At 46.8% G+C, this 23806-nt stretch overlaps 1 protein-coding gene across 6 annotated transcripts in view; it reads left to right on the plus strand.

Moving 5' to 3' along the window:
* The window catches only part of ATP2B3 (ATPase plasma membrane Ca2+ transporting 3), a gene marked incomplete at its 3' end in the record, with an annotated part of 68132 nt that overhangs the window by 38172 nt on the left and 6154 nt on the right, over positions 1 to 23806 (plus strand). Inside the window, exons 12-22 of one of the 6 annotated variants that reach the window (XM_080910516.1) lie at positions 656 to 890; positions 3597 to 3776; positions 3899 to 3986; positions 4387 to 4493; positions 5564 to 5755; positions 7954 to 8167; positions 8458 to 8669; positions 9848 to 9955; positions 12299 to 12481; positions 16697 to 16763; positions 17076 to 17191. In XM_080910516.1, the coding sequence (XP_080766642.1) occupies positions 656 to 890; positions 3597 to 3776; positions 3899 to 3986; positions 4387 to 4493; positions 5564 to 5755; positions 7954 to 8167; positions 8458 to 8669; positions 9848 to 9955; positions 12299 to 12481; positions 16697 to 16723 (1546 nt within the window). Of the gene's footprint in view, positions 1 to 655; positions 891 to 3596; positions 3777 to 3898; positions 3987 to 4386; positions 4494 to 5563; positions 5756 to 7953; positions 8168 to 8457; positions 8670 to 9847; positions 9956 to 12298; positions 12482 to 15219; positions 15354 to 16696; positions 16764 to 17075; positions 17241 to 23806 lie in introns of those variants that run through there. The other 5 variants (XM_080910517.1, XM_080910513.1, XM_080910514.1 and 2 more) reach the window with 5 other exon arrangements.

Here is a 23806-nt window from a genome sequence, read left to right on the forward strand (position 1 = left end):
TGTGTGAGTATTTACACTGTAACAAATGGCCCCAAACCTGATGGCTTAGGATAACATTAGTCTTAAATGTATGAGACAACTGAATTGGTAAAGTTTTTGCCTCAAAAAAAAAAAAAATAAAACAAAAAATAAAACTCAAGGGCCTGAGTCTGGTCTCCAGAAGCCATGTTAAAATCTTATAATTCCAACCCTGGGGAGGCAGAGCAGAGATAGATTGATCCTTGGGGCTCTCTGGCCAGCTAGCCTACCCTGATTGGCAAGCTCTAGATCAGGGAGAGACTGTCTCAAAAACAAAACAAACAAATAACAACAACTAAGGAACAATAACATAGTTTGTTCTGACTTTTGAAAACCTAAAGTCAAGGTATTGTCTTAAGCTGTGTGCTCTCTCTTAGAGTGGGAAGTGGGGTTCTTTACTTGCTTCTCCCCAATTTTGCTACTCGTAGGCAGCTGCACCCCTCCAGTTTCTCACAGGTGATCACATGGTCTTCTCCCTTGTCTGTGTGCCTCTGCATCCTGTTTCTTGTTTGTTTTTGCTTGTTTGTCTTTAATACTGTCATTGGTTAAGGTCTCATCCTAATCCAGTGTGACTGGCACTGTTTTCCCTTGTTCACTCCCTGTCCCTAACTATCCCACTATCCCTCTCCCACCCTAGGTGTACAAACATCTTAAACAGCAATGGTGAACTCCGAGGATTTCGTCCTCGGGACCGGGATGACATGGTGAAGAAGATCATTGAGCCTATGGCTTGTGATGGCCTCCGAACTATCTGCATCGCCTACAGGGACTTCTCTGCTATCCAGGAACCCGACTGGGACAATGAAAATGAGGTGGTGGGTGACCTTACCTGCATAGCTGTCGTGGGCATCGAGGACCCTGTGCGACCTGAGGTAGCTGTCCCCTTTCTGGAAGCTGCTGTAATAACTATTCCCCAGGTTCAAGGTTGTTCAGCAGGCGGCAGGGTAGCTTTTTCCTCACTGGACCTGCACATTGTATGTAGTCTTGGGACACAAACATACATAGCAAGATTCACTTTCTCCCACCTTCCTAGATGTTACTCTTCTTCCTGTCCTATTTATAGATAAAGCAGCATGGAAAATAGAAACTTGGAGTCTCTCAGGGCCATGGAACCTTCCTCAGTGCTTTTGATCCCTTTGCCAAGCTCTCTTGTCCTTGACTTATGGGACTTCTGTTGGACCTATGGAAGTTTTCAGCTGTGATAGAGGCAAGATTTTGGGGGGAGTAGATAGATCTCAAGGGCTATATGGCTGTAGCAAATACATTGGGAGGTCACTAAAACCTTTGACCAGAGCACTTTCTGTGTGATGGTTGTATTTGCTGGTCTTTAAAAATGGGAGATTTTTTGTGAAAGGATCCTTAAGAAAATAGTGTAAAGGGGCTTTCTATCTTCCCAGACCTGTCTGTTGTTATCCATCTCATGTTAGACTACTTGATTCTCCCCATTAGCCTAGAGCTTTGGCTATGAGAGCAGATGAGAAGCTTTGCATACAGGATCACAAAGCAAAGGCATTCAGTTCTAAAGAAAATGCTCCTTGAATCTAAAGAGTAGACATGAGTCACTATCAAAACATCCCTGTACTCAGTTGGGGATGGAGTGAGAAACAGTGAGCACAACAGGCCTAGGCTGTGCTGGTAGCGGAGTGAGCCCAGGGCCAGCTTTGCAGTAATATTTTTGAAGATTTTTCATCTCAGAAAATGTGAAACACAGACAAGTGTTAAAAAAGATGTAACCAGGAACCCACCTCAGTGAGTACCTTGGGAGTCTGGGGTAGAAACTCAGGACAGGAAGAGCCTATCTCAGTCTAGGTGGTGACAGATGGGTCCAGGGAACAAGATCAGTTCCTCTGTGGCTTGAAGTTGTTGAGAGAAAGTTCAGCCATAAAGTTACTGGGGAGACCTGACATCAGGTCCTGGTTCTAAGGCAAGCACGAGAGACCAGCAAAACCTCCATGGGTTTTAGTCAAATTTGCTGGGCTCGGGAAAGTACAGGATAGCCACCAGAGGGAGACAGAGAGCTATGTCTACAAAAAGTCTAGCAGATGGGCTGGAGTGGACCTGGGAACTTCTACAACCCCTACTCCTTGCTGTGCTGTGTGGGCCTTGAGAAGATAGGGAATGGGTCAAAGTAGACAAGGATGGAACAGGCTGCTCTGCAAGGGAAGGCATCCTTTGGAGGAACTGTTCTACCACCTGGCTAGGAGACTGAAAGCTTGGAGACTGCTTATGTGGGTAGGCCTTGGAGTAATGGCTGCACCTGGATTCAGGGGTGACTCTATGCCAAGCTCCTAGCTCCTAAGCTCATTATGGTCACTTGGCAGCAGCAGAAAAGAAGGCTTCAAGCCACTTTGGGAAATGAAGCTAAAGAGCTGCCTCACTCTCCTGATTAACAGGATGTTCTCTTTACTGAAGGTCTTATGCAGTACCTTAAGACTTTAAGAGAACAGAATGTGTCCTTGAGACTAAGCATAAGGAGACACCACACGCATGCATGCGTGCACACACACACACACACACATGCATGCACACACATGCACGGAGTGGGAGTGGTAAGTGAACTATTACAGCTAGACTCTGCTCAAGTCATATCCTTCCCTGTCATTTGACAGTTCTGGCTTTGATTATTGGATCACTGTCAAAGCCTTAAGTAGAGGCTCCTCTGTTCTTGCTCACCATTCTCTACTTGCTTTCTGACTATCCCCAAACTGCTCTGCCCATCTGTGCCCACCCTACATACGCGAGTCTCCATAGGCCAAGGGAGTAGGCTAAATCTACATGCCTCCTACATTCTTTCCTCCTCAGGTTCAGCAGCCAGCCCACTACTGTTCACAGGGTACCCACTAAAGAGTTCAAAGGCCTAGGCCTTGCCTCATTCAGTTCTTCAAACACTGAGCTGGCCCTCCTCCTCTCCAGTGCATATGCTATTCCATCTTGCCTATTTTGTCCCTTGTGCATCCCCGGGGCCTGAAGAGCCATACATATCATGTGTTTAAAAACTGTCCTTTTCATCTGTCCACTACTAGAATGATGTTAAAACACCTAAATTGATCTCATGACTTCCCACCGTCTTGGCCTGTTATCTGCTTTGTGCTTGGGAGTTCTCTTTCTTTCTTCTTAGCTCTAGAATACTATGCTATTTGAAAAAGAAATGCATGCATTATAACCCCAAGTAATGTTTCACTTCCTCTAGTGAGTAGATTGTGTAAAATCTACAGCTGAGACAAAGATTAATTCCTGAGGAAAATGGTTGAGTTATATACTGGAAAAAAAAACCACAAAAACAAACTAGGCAAAAGAGGGAAACATTCAGCATTGCTGGGTCTAAGTCACTGCTCATTCCTGTTGCCAGGAACAGTGAAGATGGCAGGAGACAGATGGCTAGTGGGCTGAGGAGGGTACCTGCCTACAGTAGACCATCCTCTGAACTTCTTCACACCACACTTCAAGAACCCTGAACTGGAACCACAGGGTTCACTGTAGTGACATATTTGCTGGGACTTGGAATCCTGCATATCTGTACCAAACACAAAATATGGGCTTATCTTGACAGCCCCACCCATCACTCTTATATCTCCCAGGTCCCTGAAGCCATTCGAAAATGCCAGCGTGCTGGCATCACAGTCCGTATGGTGACTGGAGACAACATCAACACTGCCCGGGCTATCGCAGCTAAGTGTGGTATCATCCAGCCAGGGGAGGACTTCCTGTGCCTGGAGGGAAAGGAATTCAACAGAAGGATTCGAAATGAGAAAGGCGAGGTAGCTCCCTGCATCTCTGTCCTGAGCTTCTGCTTTCCTCATCCTTTTGCTATCTTCCCAGTCATCTCAGCCACAGTGCCTGCCTGAAGTCTAGACTCTGATGTCTCTCTTATTTCCTCCAGATAGAACAGGAGCGGCTGGACAAGGTGTGGCCCAAGCTGCGGGTGCTTGCCCGGTCATCTCCCACTGATAAACATACTCTGGTCAAAGGTACCCAACTTCATTTACTCTCTTCAACATGTGGCTGCATCTGGCATCCATGCATGTTGTCACTTGCTCTTAGGTCCTTGAGTGGAAGAGCTTAGAGACCAATGACTAGAAAACTTCCAACTAAGAATGGCTCATAGAGGCTACCCCTCATTGGGACAAATGGGGAAACAGACCTGGAACAGGGAGATAATCATCTAATTCACATAATGTTGGACCTTCTTTTCCATCAAATCATGATGGTCTGTGTTACTGAGCAAAATTCCTTGGTGGAAGTAGAGAGGTGAAGCTGTCACATTAAAGCCAGGAGCCTTAATCCCATAAATAACCTGGAGCAACAGAAGCAGCCCATACCAACCTCTGGCACATAGCTTCAGCCTTACCCTAACTTACTCTGTTTCAGGCATTATTGACAGCATGACTGGTGAACAGCGGCAGGTGGTGGCCGTGACTGGGGATGGCACCAATGATGGGCCAGCCCTCAAAAAGGCAGATGTGGGCTTCGCCATGGTAAGCCACCCGATACCAAACCAGCTCATCACACAGATGAAATCCTGTCTCCTGGACTTAAGTTTGTACAAGAAAGTGAAGAGCCAGTGTCAGGGCAAGTGACAGAGTGCTAGAAGCTTCCTTCCCTCATATCTTGCCCACTGGGGACTGACCATTAACGAATTCGTATGTGATTTTTAAAAGTATTTTGGTGTGAATACACCAGATGTGACAATGGAACTCAACTGCACTACCGAAGAAAGGGAAGAACAATGAACAGTGCCTTGTCAACAATGGCATCTGCCTACAATCACCTATACTCAGTCCACTCCAAGTAACCTCTGTCCTCAAGAGTGATGAGCAGAGATCACAGTGGGTTCTTCCTCTGGTTTCTCTCCTTCTATTCATATAGATCTAGCTCTTCTCGGTCAGCAGGGTAGCCTTCTAGGCACTGCCCACATGATGAACCATGTCCCCAACACAGGGGGCAAGAGGGCAAGAACCTGGTGTCACCTTTCCCAACTCTAGTAGAAACAAGGACCTTTTACTCAGTCCACATTTGGTGCAGTTATGGGTTGGGATAGTACAGTGTTCCTGGACCTCACAACTGGGAGGAGAGAGCAAGTTTAGTTTCCTAGGGTGGCTGGTGCCACAAGACCAGGACCAAGATGGGGTAGGTAAGGGCTGCACAGATTTGATATCTATTGCTGTGCCCAAGTTTGTGTGGTGGAGAAGCAAGAATCTGCCATGTAGCCAATGATGGGTCCTTTACTCTACCCAGACAGTCCATATTTCTCAGAGCTTCATCAAATAGCCAGAAAAACAGCTGGCAAGTAGTCACCCAGTGGCAGCTGGGCCTTGTGGAAGGCTCTATGGATGTCCATGTTGTTAGCAACTGTGTTGCTTAGTAGCAAAGGCCCCCTCACAGCCACAAGTGATAACATGCAGTTTGCAGTCTAAGGTGTTAGATTAAAACAAGTGCTATTGAACTAGGACTTGATTTAAAAGAGAAAGGCATAGAACCACCCCATGTCAGCTGGGTGGCCAAAATGAGATTGAGAAATAGGCACAGTGTTTATGTCATCCCCCAGGGCATTGCAGGCACTGACGTGGCCAAGGAGGCTTCTGACATTATTCTGACTGATGACAACTTCACCAGCATTGTCAAGGCAGTCATGTGGGGCCGCAATGTCTATGACAGCATCTCCAAGTTCCTGCAGTTTCAGTTGACAGTCAACGTGGTAGCTGTGATCGTGGCCTTCACGGGTGCCTGCATTACTCAGGTAAGCACCAGGAGTTTCTAAGGGCAGTAGTGTAGACTAAATAGGGCCATACTGAGAACAAGTGTTTTCTTTGCTACAGATTCTTTTTTTTAAGATTTATTTATTATATGTGAGTATAGTGTATCTGTCTTCAGGCACACCAGAAGAGGGCATCAGATCCCATTACAGATGGTTGCTGGGAATTGAACTCAGGACCTCTGGAAGTGCTCTTAACCGATGAGCCATCTCTCCAGCCCCCAACTACAGATTCTTTTAATTGAAATCAAAGTCACATACCAAAAATCTTATTTGTTCATAGTAACCAATTAGTAAACTTTTTAGTATATTTATTTTTGTCATACAATCACCACTACCATCTAATTCCAGGATACATTTACCCATTCCAAAGGAAACCCACTAGCAGTCACTCCACATTCCCCTCTAAGCCCTGACAACTGCCACTTTTTTCTGTCTCTATTTGCCTCTATAGACATTTTGTATCAGTGGAATAAAATGGCATATAGCCTTTGGGTTTTGTTTTGGCTTTCTGGCAAAGGAGCATGGCACATGGCTACAGAGCACATGTGGAGACCAGAGGACAAATTGCATGAGTAATTCCTCTCTTTCTACCCTGTAGGTCCCAGGGAATTGAACTCAGGCCATATGTTTGCATCTTTATCCACTGTGCCAGTTTGCTGGTTCTACATGTAGCCTTTGCATCCAGCATCTCATTCAGAATGTTTTCAGGAGTAACACATGTTGCTGCTTCGATGAGTGATTTATTCATTTTCATAGCTGCACAATAATCCATCAGGCCTCATTTTCTTTGTCATTAAACCACTTACCAACCTTTGACCCACTTCCACTTCATTAAGAACACTCATGTCCAAGTTTCAATGAGCATATGTCTTCCACTCTCTTGGGTCTAGATCTGTGAATAGAATGGCTAAGTCACAGAGGATCTCCAGATTTCCCCCTTTCTTTTTCTTTTTCTTTTTTCTTTCTTTCTTTTTTGAGATTTTTTTTTACTTTGTTTTTCTTGTTGTTGCTGCTGAGTTTTTTGTTGGTTTTTGTTTTGTTCTGTTTTTCCTGAGACAGGGTTTTTCTGTGTACTGAGCTCAATGGCCCCAAGTTCAATTCCCTGGGACCTGCCAGGTAGAAAGAGAGAACTTACTCATGTAAGTTTTCCTTTGGCCTGCCTATCCTAGAACTTACCTTGTAGACCAGGCTGGCCTGGAACTCATAGAGATCCACCTGCCTCTACTTCTTGAGTGCTGGGATTAAAGGTATATGTGTCACCACCTCCTGGGCAGATTTCCCCTTTCTCAACTATTTCATCCTCCCCATAGGTTGAAGGCCAGAATTTATTGATTTCTTGTTAGGGATGCTTAACTTTACTGTCAACAAGTACTTAACTTTTTTTCTGATTAGCTTGGCCCTTTCAAGGATATGTGTGTGTGTGTGTGTGTGTGTGTGAGTGTGTGTGCGCGCGCGCGCGCATGCACTCAAGCACTCGAGTGCGTGCACACCTGGGTACACATGAGAGTCTCTATGTTGGCAAGGTATGGATATACCTGCATTCATGTTTATGTAGATGTCAGAAGTCAATCTCTGGTGTTCCTTGGAAACTATCTACCTTGTTTTTTGAGAGAGACAGCCTTTCAGTAAGAACCTAGTCTCACTGATTTGGACAGGCTAGCTAGCTGGGTAGCAAGTTTTAGGGATCTTCACATCTTTATCTCCCCATCCTTGAGATTACAAATTCACACCACTGTGCCAAGCTTATTTGACATAGGTTCTAGAGGTTGAGCTTAGGTTATCATGGTTGCTTACTGATCTAACTCCCTAGCCCTTCAGATTGGGGTCAACATTTCTGCCTCTTCTTACTCTGTGAGGTGAGAGACTTTGGTTTCAGAGGCTGTAGCTGGGAAGCCTTGCAGGGCTGTCTTGAAAGTCCTAGTAACTAAGTTGGGATCACTTTGAGATCACTACCACTAGACAAGAAGAGAGGGAGGTATGTGAGAATCAGAAAGATCAGTGGAAAACCTGCCAATCTGAGAAAACTTGTGTGACAGGCTTCTGGGAATGAACTTCTCATGACATAGGCAAAGCTGAGCTTCTCCTCAGTAATGGCAGGGTACCTATCCCGTCACCCCAAGGTTTCTCTGTATGGGCTTGCATGGACAGGCCTCAGAACAGTGACTGCCCCATCTCTGCAGGACTCTCCTCTCAAAGCTGTGCAGATGTTGTGGGTGAACTTGATCATGGACACATTTGCCTCACTTGCCCTGGCAACGGAACCCCCAACTGAGTCACTGCTGCTGCGGAAGCCATATGGCCGGGACAAGCCTCTCATCTCACGCACCATGATGAAGAACATCCTTGGACATGCTGTCTACCAGCTCACCATCATCTTTACCCTGCTCTTTGTTGGTAAATTGGACCTTCAGTACACATTTCATCCCATATAGGAGGTTTTCAGAACACTGTTGCTGTGGCCTCATGTTTAGACCCTTCCTATATTCTCAGTCTAGCACAGGATGGGATACAGCACTTACAGACTGAAAAGAACAGGTCTGCTCTATGCCCTTAGTCCACACCTCTCCTGCTACCCTTTGCGATGTGCCCTACTGTACATCTCTGGGGCAGATGTGGTATAGGAGGGTGGCCACTGGTGTGGGGAGAACCTCTCTCGTCACCCATTACCTTTCTCTTCATTTTAGGAGAGCTTTTCTTTGACATTGACAGTGGAAGGAATGCACCACTGCACTCCCCACCCTCAGAGCACTATACCATCATCTTCAACACGTTTGTCATGATGCAGCTTTTCAATGAGATCAATGCTCGCAAGATCCATGGTGAAAGGAATGTCTTTGATGGCATCTTCAGCAACCCCATCTTCTGCACCATTGTCCTTGGCACCTTTGGAATTCAGGTAGGATATTAAAAAGTAGGGGGGGGTTATATTGGCTTCCTTGTCCCTGAATCTCTTCTGCATTCTAGAGTAGTGGTTCTTAATCTTCCAGACATTTTGATTTAACCTACTAGATTCTAGAAAGCTATGGAAGGCCTTTATCCTGCTTACATGGCTGCTAAAAATATTATTTCTGGCTATTTCTGGGTCAACCATCCACATGTCTAGCACCTAACTACTTGGTCTGTAACTATAGATTATTTAGAAAATGCTTACCACACACATGGTTGACATACTAAACTGGCTGCCACAACACTGTGAGCCAGTGGGTCAGGTCAACTTCCCAAGAGGGGCTGAATGATCTAAAGTATAGTGTTTTCAAACAAAGCTTCAGATATAGTAAGTCCAAAATCTCAGGGATGGCTATCATAGAGATGCAGTTCACTGTTCGCAGAGCCCAAGAAGGGCATGTCATATCTTGTGGCCACTTCCAAGTGCCAGTAAGAAATTTGTGACAGGGAAATTTTCCTGTGATTTCCCAGAACCAAATGAATGAGAGAATCAGCAGACATGAAATAATGTCAGCCCATCACAGAGTATAAACATGCCCTTACTGCCTGGAACCTGGCCCTGAGATGGTTGGGTTATGCACTATGGATTGGTTTCTTAGCATTTGAAAATCTTGCCCTTGGGTGTAGGATTCTTCCTGAAGTAGACAGGAAGGAAGGCAGGAGGCTAAGACTGAGTGACTTAATACTAAAGGGTCATGCAGAGCAGGCAAATGAAAATAGCCTTGCAGAAGCTGGAAATATGGTCCAGACAGCTGGGTCTCATATGGAAAGTAGAGGCAACAGAGGGAAGGTGGGTGTGGATGACAGCATGTGAAGCCACTCGATGATGCATCCTGGTACCCTTAGCCCTGTAGACAGCCAGTCTGTGGAGCCATCTTTACACATTTACTGAGGGAGAAAAGAAGGGAACAAGCTGAAAAAGAAAGCCAAGATATTTCCCAGAATGTGGCCAGTCCACCAAGAGGCATGAAGCCCACAAATCCTTGACTATGGCCAGGGTGGTCTGGCTCCTGGGAGACAAAGTCAATCTGGAAAGCAAGGTTTGTAAAAGTCTGGGCAGGACAAAGAGAGAACAGGAACTATCTTGACTGCTACCCAGTCTACTACTTTCCATTTCCTCCCCCCCAGATTGTCATCGTCCAATTTGGAGGGAAGCCCTTCAGCTGTTCCCCACTGTCCACAGAACAGTGGCTCTGGTGCCTGTTTGTTGGTGTTGGGGAGCTAGTCTGGGGACAGGTGAGTGTCATCAACTTTCTCACCAGGGATTTCCTCTGGTTGCTTCTCTTGAAAGCCCTCAGAGAGGGTAAGAAGCCAGGCATTCTGTTTCACCCATGGCTCTCATTATCCCAATTCCCTGCCTCATTATCCCAATTCCCTGCCTCATAGTCTTGAAGCCTATGACCAGGAAAGTATGTGGTATGTGCTCAGGCTCAGGCCTATGACATACTATAACCCAAGGGCAAGGTCACAAGTGACAACTTCAGGAATGAGAGATTAGAGTTAAAATGTCACATTGTCCTGTAAAAATCATCTAGTTTCCTTTCTCATGGAAGAAGCAAAAAACAACCTCCGTAAACCTGGATATTTGGAATTCACAAGTAGGATTATTAAAACTAAGAACCTTTGGCCACAGTAAAGGAAATAAATAATCAGCAGGGTAAAGGAGGCTGCAGTGTACCTGGGTATAGAACACTGGCTTAGTTTTCAAAAACTCCTGGAATCCATCCATAGCATTATAAGAAACAAGATAGGAGGAAGGACAGCCTGAGGTGCTTGGTATGGCCCAATATATTTGAAATTAAACAATATCCTGCTACAAAATCTGTGGGTCAAGGAGATCTCGAGAGAAATGAGGAGGTGTTTTGAGTTAATAAAAAGTGCAGAACAATGCTTTCAGACCTGAAAGCAGCAGCTACCCCAAAGTAGCAGTGTGTGGCACCCAGTGATGAGACCAGGAAGTAACACTTGGGTGTTGGTAGCCAGTATAATCTCAGGTGCCAAGCTAGCCAGCTGTGGTGCACAATAGACCTCTGAAAACACTTTCTCCCAAGTTCAGGAACACTGCTATGGGAAGCCATGTCCAGGACTTATTTCTCTTTGGGTTTTGATCAGCTCAGGCTGGCACTGAAAACTACTAGAGACTGAGAGTCTCTGGTTACACTGAAGGTATGTATTTTCTCTCTTGAAGTCTAATATCAAGGACAGCCAGCTCACTGTCTGGTAAGGGTCACTTCATGGTTTCTGGGTGGCTACTTTCACACTGTGTGCTCCTATGGAGTCCCCTGGTATCTCCTCTCATAAAAGCACAAATCTGATGGGATCAGGAATCCAACCTAATGACTTCATTTAACTTCTGTTATCTGCCTCTTCCAAATACTTCCAAACTGATGGTTAGGGCTCACCACTAAGGCATAAGTAGGTACCATTTAGGTTATAACATTATGAGTTTTGTTTCTTTATCCATTGATCTGTGTCCCCTACCAAACTGGCCACAGGGAGCCCCTTTAGCAATGGTAAAAGCTAGCCTCTGCTGACCCCTGGAATTAACCATTGAATGACTTATGCAGTTTCTCCATCTGATTTTCAAGAAATCTCTACCACTGTTCATCCCATTCTTCTGCACTTAGATCTAACAGCCCAATGTGGTCCTTTCATGTTCTACAGCCTAGATTCCACATAACTCTACTCTGCCCTGCACATGCCAGCCTCTAGTTAACCTCTCAGCTCTCTGATGTAATAGCCACTGTAGTTCTCCTCATGGGTACATGCCACCTGCCTGCAGCTTAGCCACCCACGGTATTTTTAATTATAAAAATAATGAACATTCAAAGTGACAAAATTCTAATTAAAAAGGACCTGTAAAGGACCTTAAAGCCACTTCTGGCATGCTGACAGGAATGTAAGAGGAACAGGATTACCTACCATCATCCACCCAGATAGTGAAAGACACATCCCAGCCTTGCCTTCATTCCTCCTACCCTTCCCAGATGTCTCCCTCCTAGTCACCTCTTCCTTTTGGCAGCCCCTGATCACAAGCCCTTTCTAGATCCTTCTTTTTCCAGGAAATGCCAGGCACGTGCTTCTGGGAGGGCTCAATCTCAGAGAACAGGGCACTTAGCTTTTCTTCCAACAACCATGAAGGCTAGTAAATATGGAGTGCTATCAGCTAGGGAGCTCATCTGACTCCTCAGGTCAATCACATGGGTGTGTAGTACTTAGCTGGCCTCAGTGACCATCTCCTCTGTGTCCCATAAGGAATACATAGACTAGACGGTGACCCAAGACCTCAATTGGGCCCCAGTCTTCTCAGGAAGGGTGCCCCAACTATTTCAAGATCCTTCCCAAGAGTGGCTAAAGGCCAACACTGTCTTCATCACATGTTACTCTATATGTGGGCTTTTCTGCTCCCCAGCCCTGATGAGGCTTAGTTGAGCAGAGTCCGCCAAGTAGAAGGGAGACAGTTTAGAGTCTGCTAAGCCTAGGATGTGAGCTGTATCTCTGAGAGATGGGCCCTCTGGTTTTTTCCTGGCCACAGTAGAGCCTACTCTCATGGCCACCCTCTGACTATGGCTTTCCCAGGTCATTGCTACCATCCCTACCAGCCAGCTCAAGTGCCTGAAGGAAGCAGGGCATGGGCCTGGGAAGGATGAGATGACTGATGAAGAGCTGGCCGAAGGGGAAGAAGAAATCGACCATGCTGAGCGAGAGCTCCGCAGGGGCCAGATCCTCTGGTTTCGGGGCCTCAACCGGATTCAGACACAGGTAAGCTGCTGTTCCATGTGACTCCATTTTGGTAGAAGGCAGGCAAGAAATAGAAACCAGGTAGAGAGACTCCAAAGTCAGCAGGGAATTCCCTGCATCTGTTCCCAACGTATGCAGGGGCAGTGGCTAGTTTCCCCTCTTACCATATATAGGGATACTCACCACTGGCTGGTCACTTAGAATACCTCCCCTAGTGACCAGGTATCTTCCCTCATAGCTGAAGATGAACCTGTGCTGGCAGCTAGTGGCTCTCTTAGGGAGCACACACCAGCACTGTCTTTTTTTTTTTTTTTTTTTTTTTTTTGGCAAGTGCTACTCAGGTAATAGGCAAGTTGCATTTGGGTATGTGGGATTAAAATGGCAACTTCAAGGAGCCTTAGGCTAGCTCTCTGTTTAGTAGAGTTGTCTGTAATTATTGTGCAAGAGCCTTTGTAAGTAATGGACTCTGCCACCAAGTTGGTCCAAATTTCCATAGGCTGGATTGGTCAAAGCCAGAGCCATCCGTTATAGGTCCCAGAAACATCAGACAGCCAATATGAAGTAGTAGTGAAGGCTTCAAAAAAACATGTGCTAGGCTACCCTACTCTCTGCCCAAGTCCTTCTTGCCCGGCTTTCTTTCTATAAAGTTCCATACATGCTGCCTGTTTGCATCCTCCCCTCACACTCTCTCATGACTGCACTGGCCACTGCTCCTATGAATGGCTCCCACCACTGTCTGCAAGGCCTTCTTTCATGCCATGCTTCACCATTACCCTCTGGAAGTGTTGTTGGCCCTGCTCACCCCAACAGCTTGATGTTCCTTTTGAGTTTTCCATCTTCCTTCTATCTTTATTTTCTTGGTATCTCCACCTCCCACTGCACTCGTGCTCTTTCATGCTGAAAATGCCTTAAACATCCCACCAGGCTACCAGGCTTCCCCACATTGCAACCTCCTGGACTGGCCTGTGTCCTAGTCAATTCCTCATGGCCTAGCTGGTATCCTCTAGAAGACCTTGGCACTTTTACTCATCCAAGGCCTGGATGAGCTACCTTCTCTCTGATGCCTATCTCTGCTATAGGTGCAATCACTTTTCCTCTCTGGGAACTTGGTGGCTAAAGCAGAATCACCTGGGTAGATTCTCCTGGGGAGTCTAGACTTGATTTCGCACCCCTCCCCACATATTCTTCCAGCTGTTTTGCCACACATGGTGCAGGACTCACACCCAAGCTGCCCTTAGAGATTCAAGGTACACACAGCTACTCCAGTACAACCCCCACAATCTAATGGTATCATTTTGAGGATGCCTGTTTTCCCGCTTCTCACCTCTGTAGGTATGACTCCCCAGTGGCAGGGCACTGTGACCACTTCTTGCCTCCTCTCTGTCCTTGTTCATATCTACCCTTCTGACACCACCCTGAGGCCTGTGGAGCTTGTCTCCATTATGCCCAGAATGAAGTTGCAGCTTCTTACTGTGGCTTTCAAGCTCCAACTTCTTGGCATCACCCCCCCCCCATTCTTCTCTATATCTATGACTCTGTGCTGCTTTTCCAGATGTACACCCTGCCTACCCATACTGCCATGCCTCCCTACTTGCTGCTGTGTACCCTCTGGGTTCTCTCTCAATGTTATAAAAGCCTATTTAAAGGTTGCCAAGTCTATGACTCCTCACACAGTACTCCCTCCTACCACCATGTGCCATCTGTGCACCTGAGGCCAGGATGGTGAATCCGAATATGCCAGAATTCCTTGGGGAACTTGCTTAGAGAGTGAAATTTTTCAGGATTGGGTGAGGTGGCACTAAAGAAGTCCAAGTTGAAGGCACTGCTCAAGGACCAAGCATCCTGAGAACCTATCCCAAGTCCAAGGAGGGATATACTGGGCCCACATTCTGAGGCGTTTTAAACTAGCTAGGATTCAGATGAAGCCTGGGGAATGGGGAACAGCCATTAGACCTTTAGCCTGAGCCTCTTCTTTCCATTGGTAAGCCAGTGCCTCCAGCCCAGTGCCCAGGACAGGCATGAGTACACCATAGGTAGCTTTGTTTCTTATAATAAATATTTATTCACTAACATAAATGCATAGTAACTGTCAAGTAAAAAGCCCTCATATCTTCCCAATGTGCTTGTGGCCATCTAAGTGTGTCTTCCAGGAGACGGTGAGTGTGACCACTCCCAGCACCCCCTCCTGTTACGATTCAGGGCGGATCTTATCTGTCATGTCCCAGTTCTGGTGCAAAGTCCAGCCCATGAAAACAGTACAGCAGTGACTCCACATCAGCCTCTTACTTCTGTCATGTAATACAAGATAGAATTTCTACATGCTGAGACAGCAACCCCATCCCAAGCTACAGAGTCAGTGCTAGGCTAGCCACCTATGTAGACATGGTGTCTTTGTGTGTGCCTGTAAGTAGAAGTGAGTCCCACTAGTTGGAGTTTTGGTGTTCCATATCTTTCTGATTGTCCCCTTGCCTATGTAGATGCTTTGTAAGCAAGGAAATGGGACCCCAAAGATAAAGGGAGTAACTCAAAATCAACCAGTGAGATCCAGGGCTAATACCAGTTCCTTAAGCACACTTCCTGGCCCCTAAATAAGCCACAGTGATTCCTCCATGATCTCAACTCCCATGTCAGATGTACCATGCCTCTCAAGAATGCTGAACCAGTCACTTTAGCTCAAGTTTTATTTGATTTTAAAAAACTGCTTGAAAAAACAGAACCAACGCCTATGGAAGGCTCTTTAGGTTGTATGTATTTTTCAGGCAACTGGCCCCAGATTTCTGGATCTTGTGAACCACAAAATTGCTCCCCGGATTTCGGAGGCCTGTACATTTTCTGTTGCAAAGTAACTTGATGCCCACTTTCACTACTGTTCTATACTAATGTATCAATGCACCAAATCCTAGGATACTGTTCCGTAATAAAAAGAGAGTGCCTCAAACCTAGAATATGTAGCTTTTTGAATGTTCATGACGTGGTCTGTCATTTTTTTGCTTTTACCAATGACTGAGACTTGTTCCTGGACAATGCTGGGGCTTCTGGGGGGATAGGGTGGTAATGGTGATATTTGCATAGATCTTATTATCCCATGAGGGACATTACAAAAAAAACGTGGAGACTGATGCAAAATAGAGGCAGCAAAGTCAGGTTTTCCACCCTTTATCTTCTCTAAAGAAGCAACCGCATACCCCAGAATCTGCAATGCCACTGCTCCAAACAGCTTCCTTCCATGAGATACCAACCATGTATACAACATATTCCTCCCAGATGCAGTCACATCCTCAAAGCCTTCTCTTGAGGAAAGGAGTGAAGAAGTGGGCTGTACTGGGTGAAAAGCGGGTGGAGTGGAAGGATGACAAGGTTTTTCACAGTGGGTTCACGGTTGAAAGGCATTGTGTTTGGAGGAGGGTGTCAACAGTAAAGCTACCTCTTTTGGAGAAGTCCTGTCAGCAAGCCAGAAGAGACTGGTAGGCACCAGCTTCCCCCAGCAGGGTTTCGGGTGGAGCAGGCTGGAAGAGCTTTGAAATCCAGAATGCATGTTGGTTTGGCTGCTTATATTATTCAGTGAACTACGTGGCACTTTCCAGACGTTGAGTCCCACCCTCAAAGATTCTCTGCCCACTGGAGCCATTCTTTGAGAGGAGGCTCCCAGTGTGCCTTGCCTTTGGCCTTCCAGAGTCTAGGCATGTTGTCTTCCAGTGTTATAACACTGGTTAAGGTTGCTCAGCTACAGTTTCTTCAGACCTACTTCCTGTATTTGCCACAATGTCAGAGTCAAAGACAGAGCCAGAAAACCCAAAGACAATGAGTCAGGAAGCTTCTAGCAGATCTTATCCACAAGGCTCTTCCATGGGTCTCATCTACATATGTACGTCCCTTTCTGCTTTTAGGATGCTCAAAGAGTGGGGACAAGGCAGAAGGCAATTGTCCCCCAGTCCTCCCAGCCTACATTCTTGAGGGCTGTGGGAAGAGTTCTGACAAGATGAAGCCTGTGCTCTTGGAACCCTCTCTTCTGCCTAAATCTATTTTCTGCTGAGGGTCCCCCATAATTCAATGAGCTGCAGAAATCTGGGTGGTTATCAACGCCATACCAATGGAGCAGGGCAGAGCAAGAAGCCCTCTACTTAAAGGATCATAAACAAAGACAGTGATTTCCTACAGGTTTAGGTCAGATCCTCCAGCCCACATACCACTGGGGAATGATTCTACTTTCTAATAAGAACATATCATATCCCTCAGGTGTGTTGGGGCAGAAAAAAATGTTGAGAACTACCGAAGTAGGATAAGGAAGTATTGCCAGACACAGGTACTTACTGAGGAGTGGCTCTTGAAGAGCACATCATGAATTCAAGTGACCTAAGAAATGTTTGCAGTGTGTCCCCCACTGGTGACCCTTTCCTCTCACACTCCTAACTACTAACCATTTGCCCAGCAAACCCTCTCTTGGTCATGGCTTTGTCAAAAGCATTGTCAGCGTCCAGGGCTTGGGGCTGACCTAGCTGAGGCTTTGCTGGCTCCAAATGTCCCTAGTGTGGCCCCTGCCCTCACCCAGCCCCACCCTGTGTGGTAGCCTGGACTTCCATGCAAGCCAACCTTTATTTCATTTTCTCTCCCACAGATGGAGGTAGTGAGTACCTTCAAGAGAAGCGGGTCATTTCAGGGTGCTGTGCGCCGGCGGTCTTCGGTCCTCAGCCAGCTCCATGACGTAACCAATCTTTCTACCCCTACTCACGTAACTCTCTCTGCCGCCAAGCCCACCAGCGCTGCTGGCAGTGAGTCTTGACTTCCCTTTTCTCTCATAAATGGCACCTGGGGCAAGATAAAGCCTCCCCGACTCTGCCTTCTCTTTTCCAGTCCTGCATTTCTGCTCACCGTGGCTTTTCTGTTCCTTCTTTACTACCCTGTCCAGTCCTTCCCGCCAGATGGTGTCTCTCCAAAGCCATATTCTCTTATGAAATGACCCCACAGCACTGACGGACCTTTCGTCCTTTGCTTTATTTGGATTTTGGTTTGCTACCATTGGTTTTCTTTTCTTGAATTTGTCCACATGTCCCCATAGTTCTTCATGAACTCAGGCTTCTTCCAGTGGTGTCTGGTGTCAGGCTGGGTACTTGCTCCATGCTCTGGGGTGAGAGTCAGGAAAGCATGTGGCCCAGGGCTACCTACCCTTCTGGGGTAAGTAAAGACCCACAGTTTGGTATCATTTGCAGCAGAAGAACGCAGCCAATCTCCTTGGGGAAGAAAGCAACACTTTCCAGCATTCTCCTTGAGGTGGCTTCCAAAGGATGCCCCTGTCTCCAGTCCCCAGGTGGGCTCAGTGGTGACTAAGAGTGCCTCTCTGGAGCAGCTGGTGCCTGCCCTGTAGGCCCCACCCTGAGCCAGGATCTGTTAGAGGAGCCCTGATAACAGGAGCTCAGAGGCCAGGCAATTGCTGTTTTGTGTGTCCCCAAGCATCTTGCTCTTTCCAAACAGGCCTCAGTACTGGAGGATCTGGGCCCAATCTTATGCAGTCCTCTCTACTCCTTCCTTGGAGAAGGCAGGACATTTCAATGACAAGTTCACTGTGCAGTTCACATTTTGAAGAGAACCCTGGGGTTGGTCTGACTAGGTAGACGCTTCCATAATTGCATAATTGCTCATATCTTTTTACAAAGACAAAGAAGTCTAGAGCCCCCACAACAGGAGAAAATGCAGGCAACCACGTGGAGGCGGGTTAGGAGGGGCGGGCCTTGTACTCCGGTTGCCTGCTTTTGGTAACAAAGTCAGGAGGTTTCAAAAAGCGAACAGTAAACTTTCGAGTATGAGTCCAGGGCCCCTGCTGGGATAGTTCAATGCTAAGTCTTTCCTTCCAGTGAGTCCCCTGCAGCTCCCTTCGGAATATGCCACTCCCATGCAGACGGAAGGCCTTAACTACTTCACGTTTTTCCCATCACAGACTCTTCAAGATTCTTTTTGCTTGGTTTCTTTCTGTTCTTTTCTTTCTTTTCTTTATTATTATTATTTTTTTTAGGATCTGGTGAGAGGTGCCCTCCTCTTCCTTATGCTCTTCTTTTGGGCCACTCTGCCTTTTAAGGAAAGGATAAGGGCCCCTCAAGAATAGCACAGATGTGTGTGTACATACATCTCTTCTCCAAACCACAGGCCACATGCACCTCCAGCTTGTACACCACCCTGGGCCACAAATATGGGCTGGAACATGTACTATTGGTCTGGAAATCAGCCAATATTGCTGCCATACCCAAATGGGACCTCAGGGTTACTTTACCCAGAGAGGCCAGAAGGATGCTATACCAAATCAGTTAAGGGTAGACTGGCTCATGGCCTCCCAGCACACCTTGGCCATGCCCAGGTGGACAACAACAGCTTCCTTCCTCTGAACAATATAAAGAATGGGTGTAGGATACACAAATGTGCATTACCTCTTTTCTCCCCACTGATTTCCAACACATTTTTCAGTGTTATCTTTCTGTACCCCCCCCATCTGTCTGTCTGTCTGCCTGCCTGCCTGTTTGTCCACCCATCTGTCTACCTGTCTGTTTATTGCCTCAGTTGGAGGGCAGCTTACAAGACTCTTCTATGTATGCCCCCAGAACTCTTTCACAGTGCTGGTCTTAGCCCTCACTGGAGCCTAACAGCCTCTCAGGGCCATCCTCACGAGTTTCCACTACCTGGAAATGTACCTGGAAATGAGGCCTACTGCATTTCTCCCTCTTCCTCTCTAAATATGGTCTTTATTTTCTTCCTTGGCCCATAGTACCTTGCTTCTCTCCTTTCTTCCTTCCATGACCATCTGTTCCCTTCCTTCCCACCTTCGGATCCCAACAGTGCCTGGTAAGTACAGTGGGAGAGACATGCCCTCCTGCTGTTTATTAGCTATTCCAGAGGAAACTAAGATATGAGAGGTGGGTGGCAGGGTCTTCTAAGGAGGGGGCTGCTATGAAGGTACAGGGGTCCTGTTGTCCCAAAAAAACATGGTAGGCAGCCTAAGAAAGACTCACTGTGAAGGAAGATGCTGCTTGAATCACCTGCCAACCCCAAGTGGGATCCACTTTGCTTCTGGAAGCCACTGGCCAACATGTATTGTTGCCACATGCAGTTCCATTTAGAGTTCAAAAGCTAACTTCTGAGTTCTGAGAACTTTCACAAATTGCTGTACCCAGCACCCTCATAAACCAGGAGAAGACAGATACCCATAAGGGCAAGGATCTATTCAGGATCCCATAGGCAGCTAGGCCTGGCAGAATGGACACTAGCTCACCCTGCCCATCTTCTTGGAACTCGTCAGAGGTTCAGAGCTGTTGGAAAGGAAAACACAGTGTAAGCCATGATTGAGCTCCCTGGGCCACAGCTGTCCTAACTAGACCCAGAGGTCACATGGTTTCCTAAGGAGAAGCATGGTTCCATATATGAGGAATTTTGCATCCTCTTCATTTGCTTCAGGCCAGATTGCTTTTTACCCCCTCAGAGTCCAGAGGACTGTGCCTGCAGCTTTTGGGCATTGAAGAAGCTTCCTGTTGAAAGGCATTGCCACTAAGAGCCTCGGGCTCTCTAGGGAGAAAGGCCACTCATCCTGTGCATTTGGGGCCAGAGAACAGCTCCAAAGCTAGAGGGAGAGGGGACCAGAATTCTTTGGGCTCAGTATGCTTTTCTCATCTTTTCCAACTTCCCATACTATGTGCAAGCTCTCTCTTTCTCTCCCTCTCCCTCTCCCTCTCCCTCCCTCCCTCCCTCCCTCTCTCTCTCTCTCTCTCTCTCTCTCTCTCTCTCTCTCTCTCCCTCCCTTCCTCCTTCCCTCCCTCTCTCCTCTTTCTCTCTCTCTGTCCTGCTGCTTCTGAACACAGAGTCTCTCCACAGCCTTACATGCCCCTTGCACAGACTAAGCTGGCCATGATCTTCTACTCAACCATTTTTTCCTCCCCTTGCCTCAAGGCTATCCCTGTCACAGTCATTTCATTCGTAGTCTTCTGAGCCCAGGACATTATTTTTCCCCCTCATGACTGCTACCTCATTCCTTGTGACCTGGACCATTTCCTGGAGGCCAGTCTGGGTGGATGGCTCAGGAAACAATAAGGCTGTGACATTCTATTCCCTGTGGGTGTCCATAATGCTCCTTCTCACCCCAGCCCCATATTCAAACACTAGGGCTGTAGGACTTCATTCTCCTTGTGATTATCAAGAACTTCAAAAGGGTAGCTAGAGAGGAGTTTATCAGTCAACCAGATTTGCAAAGAAGCAGCAAACCCAGGGCAATTTGTATCACCCTCCTAATGGGAAAAGGACTACGATCTCTTTGGAAAGGCAAGCCTGGATCCTGGCACCACCAAAGCCTCTCTTCAGGCTCCAGCGCCTAAGAATTCTTTTGTGTCTCTTCCCCATGGGAACACACAGACACACCTTTGCCCCTCTGAAGCCAAGCACCAAAGACTATTAGTCCCCATCAGCTCACTCTGGGAACCCTTTCATTTCAACCCTCAGTGAAGCCCCAACCCATCCTTCAGACAACAGGAATGGGCCTCTATACTCGAATGTTTACTGTCTCAGTAGTTTGACATAAGATGCCTTCTGACTGACTCAGGCCAGCAAAGATTTGAGCACCATATCGCCAGAGGGGCTTCTTCCAGGTTCTGATGAAGAATTTGAAAACCACCGGCCACAGCAGTTGCCTCATTTTAAAGAGATTTTGCAACACAGAAATCTTTCACCCATTGGGGGGAGAGAGCTAAACCCCACCAGGTGAGCCCCTGCAGCTTTGCCAGAGCCCAGGAAGGCATACTCATCATGTTCCCACACCTTGACAAGGAACTGGCACACAGTCTTAAGTTTGATCGGTTCTTAAGAAGTTAATCAATGCTGAGCCACATCACCCCACTTGGGTTTCTAGGCAGAATATATTAGCAATCATTTTGTTGTTGCTGTTTGACAGTGTGTACACTGGCTCTACACTAGGAAAGACTTCAGTCAATTCTCTAGTTGGAGTCCTGCCATACCCTTTCTGGAACTACAGGCTAAACCCCGGGGGAACAATCTTCCAAGAAATTCCTAAACAAAATGCAGCCCTGGTCTGAGGCCCTGCAGGTAGGTGCAGGGAATACTGCCACATGGGAAGCAGCTGAGAGCTTGTGGAATTTATTGAAGCCCTCCTTACCCTCACCCCTGCTGCAGCTAGCCTTAGCTGTTGGAAGGGCGAGGCAATAGGTGGTTCCCATAGTCCTGGGCAGTAAGTGCACAAAGGTAAGAAGCAAAAGTAGTCAGCTTCTCTTCAGTTTCCACACTTACTGGGCCAGAATGCCAAGGCATTTGACAGATATCTTTTCTCAAGAAGATTTTGAACTAGTGGTCAGTAAAGAGAAGGAAGAATCAGACAGAAGCAGGTGAGCCTTAGTAGCAGAGCATGTGCAAGCCCACTAGGCCTACAGCCTCTGGCAGCCATGACCAAGGAATTAGAAAGAAAAGAGGAGAAGTGACAGGCATTTTCTACTGTTGTTTTTTGCCATTGTGGTTCATGAGCCTTTGCTTATTTCTCTCTCTCTCTCTCCTTTTTATTTTCTTTCTTTTTTAAAATTCTTTTTACGGGATGAGCCTTCCCTCAAGATCCTTAGTTAGTTTTCAGCTTTTACACTCTTGTTCAACCCTCCACCCACAGTCTACCCTCCACATAGAAACCTCCAACACACACACACACACACACACACACACACACACCACATACATTCAAAGGCTTAGGGAAGCACATGTATAGCCCAATAAGGCTGGAATCTCCCATCCCTCAGGGCATCCTTGATTCCTTTCTGCTGCCACTTTTGAACTGCAGCTTGGTCTGCAACATCTCCACCAGTCTCATGCCAGGCTCGAAGCCTTTACCCTGCATGCCCTGCTGTCAAGGCCACGTGGATACAAGACATTGGGACTTTTCTCTGGGCAGCAACTGATGATCAGCAAAGGAGAAGCAAATGTTACAGGCGGTATTCTAGGTCCTAGGTTACTGAAGACGACCCTCTGAATCTGCAGTCTGGTGTGGAAAGAAAAAGAGTAGTTGTGGGAGAGTTGATAATGGATCCAGGGTTAGAGAGTGTTGCTCACAGCTCAGCTGGAGTTGAAACTGGGAGCCTTAGGTGTTCAAACAGTTACAGCCAAGTAAGTAGAGAGCTTTGGAAGGGTGATGCTACCATAGAAGACAAAAGCAAGGCTGGAGGAAACATTTTATACTCACTCACCAAAATCTGCTGAGTATGACCAGCTCCCAAGATGTTGAAGTCTATAGAAAAAGTCCTACCTTGGAGTTAGTGGTTAGTTTCCACTGAAAGAACACAGAACAGAAAATAACTATGATTGGGTACTTTTGACTGGGTACGGGGGGGGGGGGAGGAGAACAACTGAAAAGGTGGGGAGGGAGCCCTGAGGCCCACTAAGGAAGAATCTTGGTGGCAGAACAGACAGACAGTGCCAAGGGCCTGTGAGAGGTATATATCAGGGAATAAAAGTAGTAAAAGAGATGGAATGAAAAAAGCCAAGGCAGGCCCTTGGTTGGGGCTACAGGCCTTCTGTGGGATATGCGGATAGGAACTCCCTGCATTGGTGGAGGGTTTTATTACAAAGGACTGACCAGCTGCCATGTGGAGGATAAACTGTGAGACTTGAAACAAAAGGCCCTGCAGCAGCAGCTTGAGCCTAGCTAGTGTTGTGGCAGTTTTGGTGGATGGGTGTGAAGTGGGAGGAAGTATTACGATTGTCAGTGGCTGATACTCTATCAGACAGTGAGATATGGCTCAGCCACCCACATCTGGAGCTGAAAGAGCAACTGAAAGAGTGTGATGGAAGCTATGGGTACACAGGAGCACTCAGGCTAAGGAAGCAGCCCCTGAATACTAGAGAAGGGTTGGGGGAAAGTGGCTAGGAAGACACTCAGGAGAGGTTAATGAAGGATCAAGTAATTTGCTTGGTTAAGGACTGCATAGCAAAAGATAATATGTCAAAAGTTTTCCTGGGACGCTAGCCATGATGGTTTGCAGAAGCGAGGCAACAGCTGAAAGGGGCAGTGGAACTGGGGTAGGAACAAGCACATGCTGAGGAATGTGCCATAGCACCTCATTTGGGTGATAAGCAATTGGAGACACCCTCTTCCAGACCAACTTGATTCCCTTGTTTTTCCCAGAAGCCTCAGCCACAATCTAGAGTTTATCTTTCCTAGAGAAGTCTTTGATGTGAAATTACCCTGCAAAGCTGGATCTGGTGGTGCATACCTGTCATTCCAGCACTGAGTAAGGGAGCAATGCTGAAACAGGAGATCTGGAGTTTGAAACCAGCCTGGTCTGTATGCTGAGACCCTGACTCAAACAAACAAACAAAAAA

The sequence above is a fragment of the Micromys minutus genome (genome assembly GCF_963924665.1).
Source record: "Micromys minutus genome assembly, chromosome: X".
Lineage (NCBI taxonomy): Eukaryota > Metazoa > Chordata > Mammalia > Rodentia > Muridae > Micromys > Micromys minutus.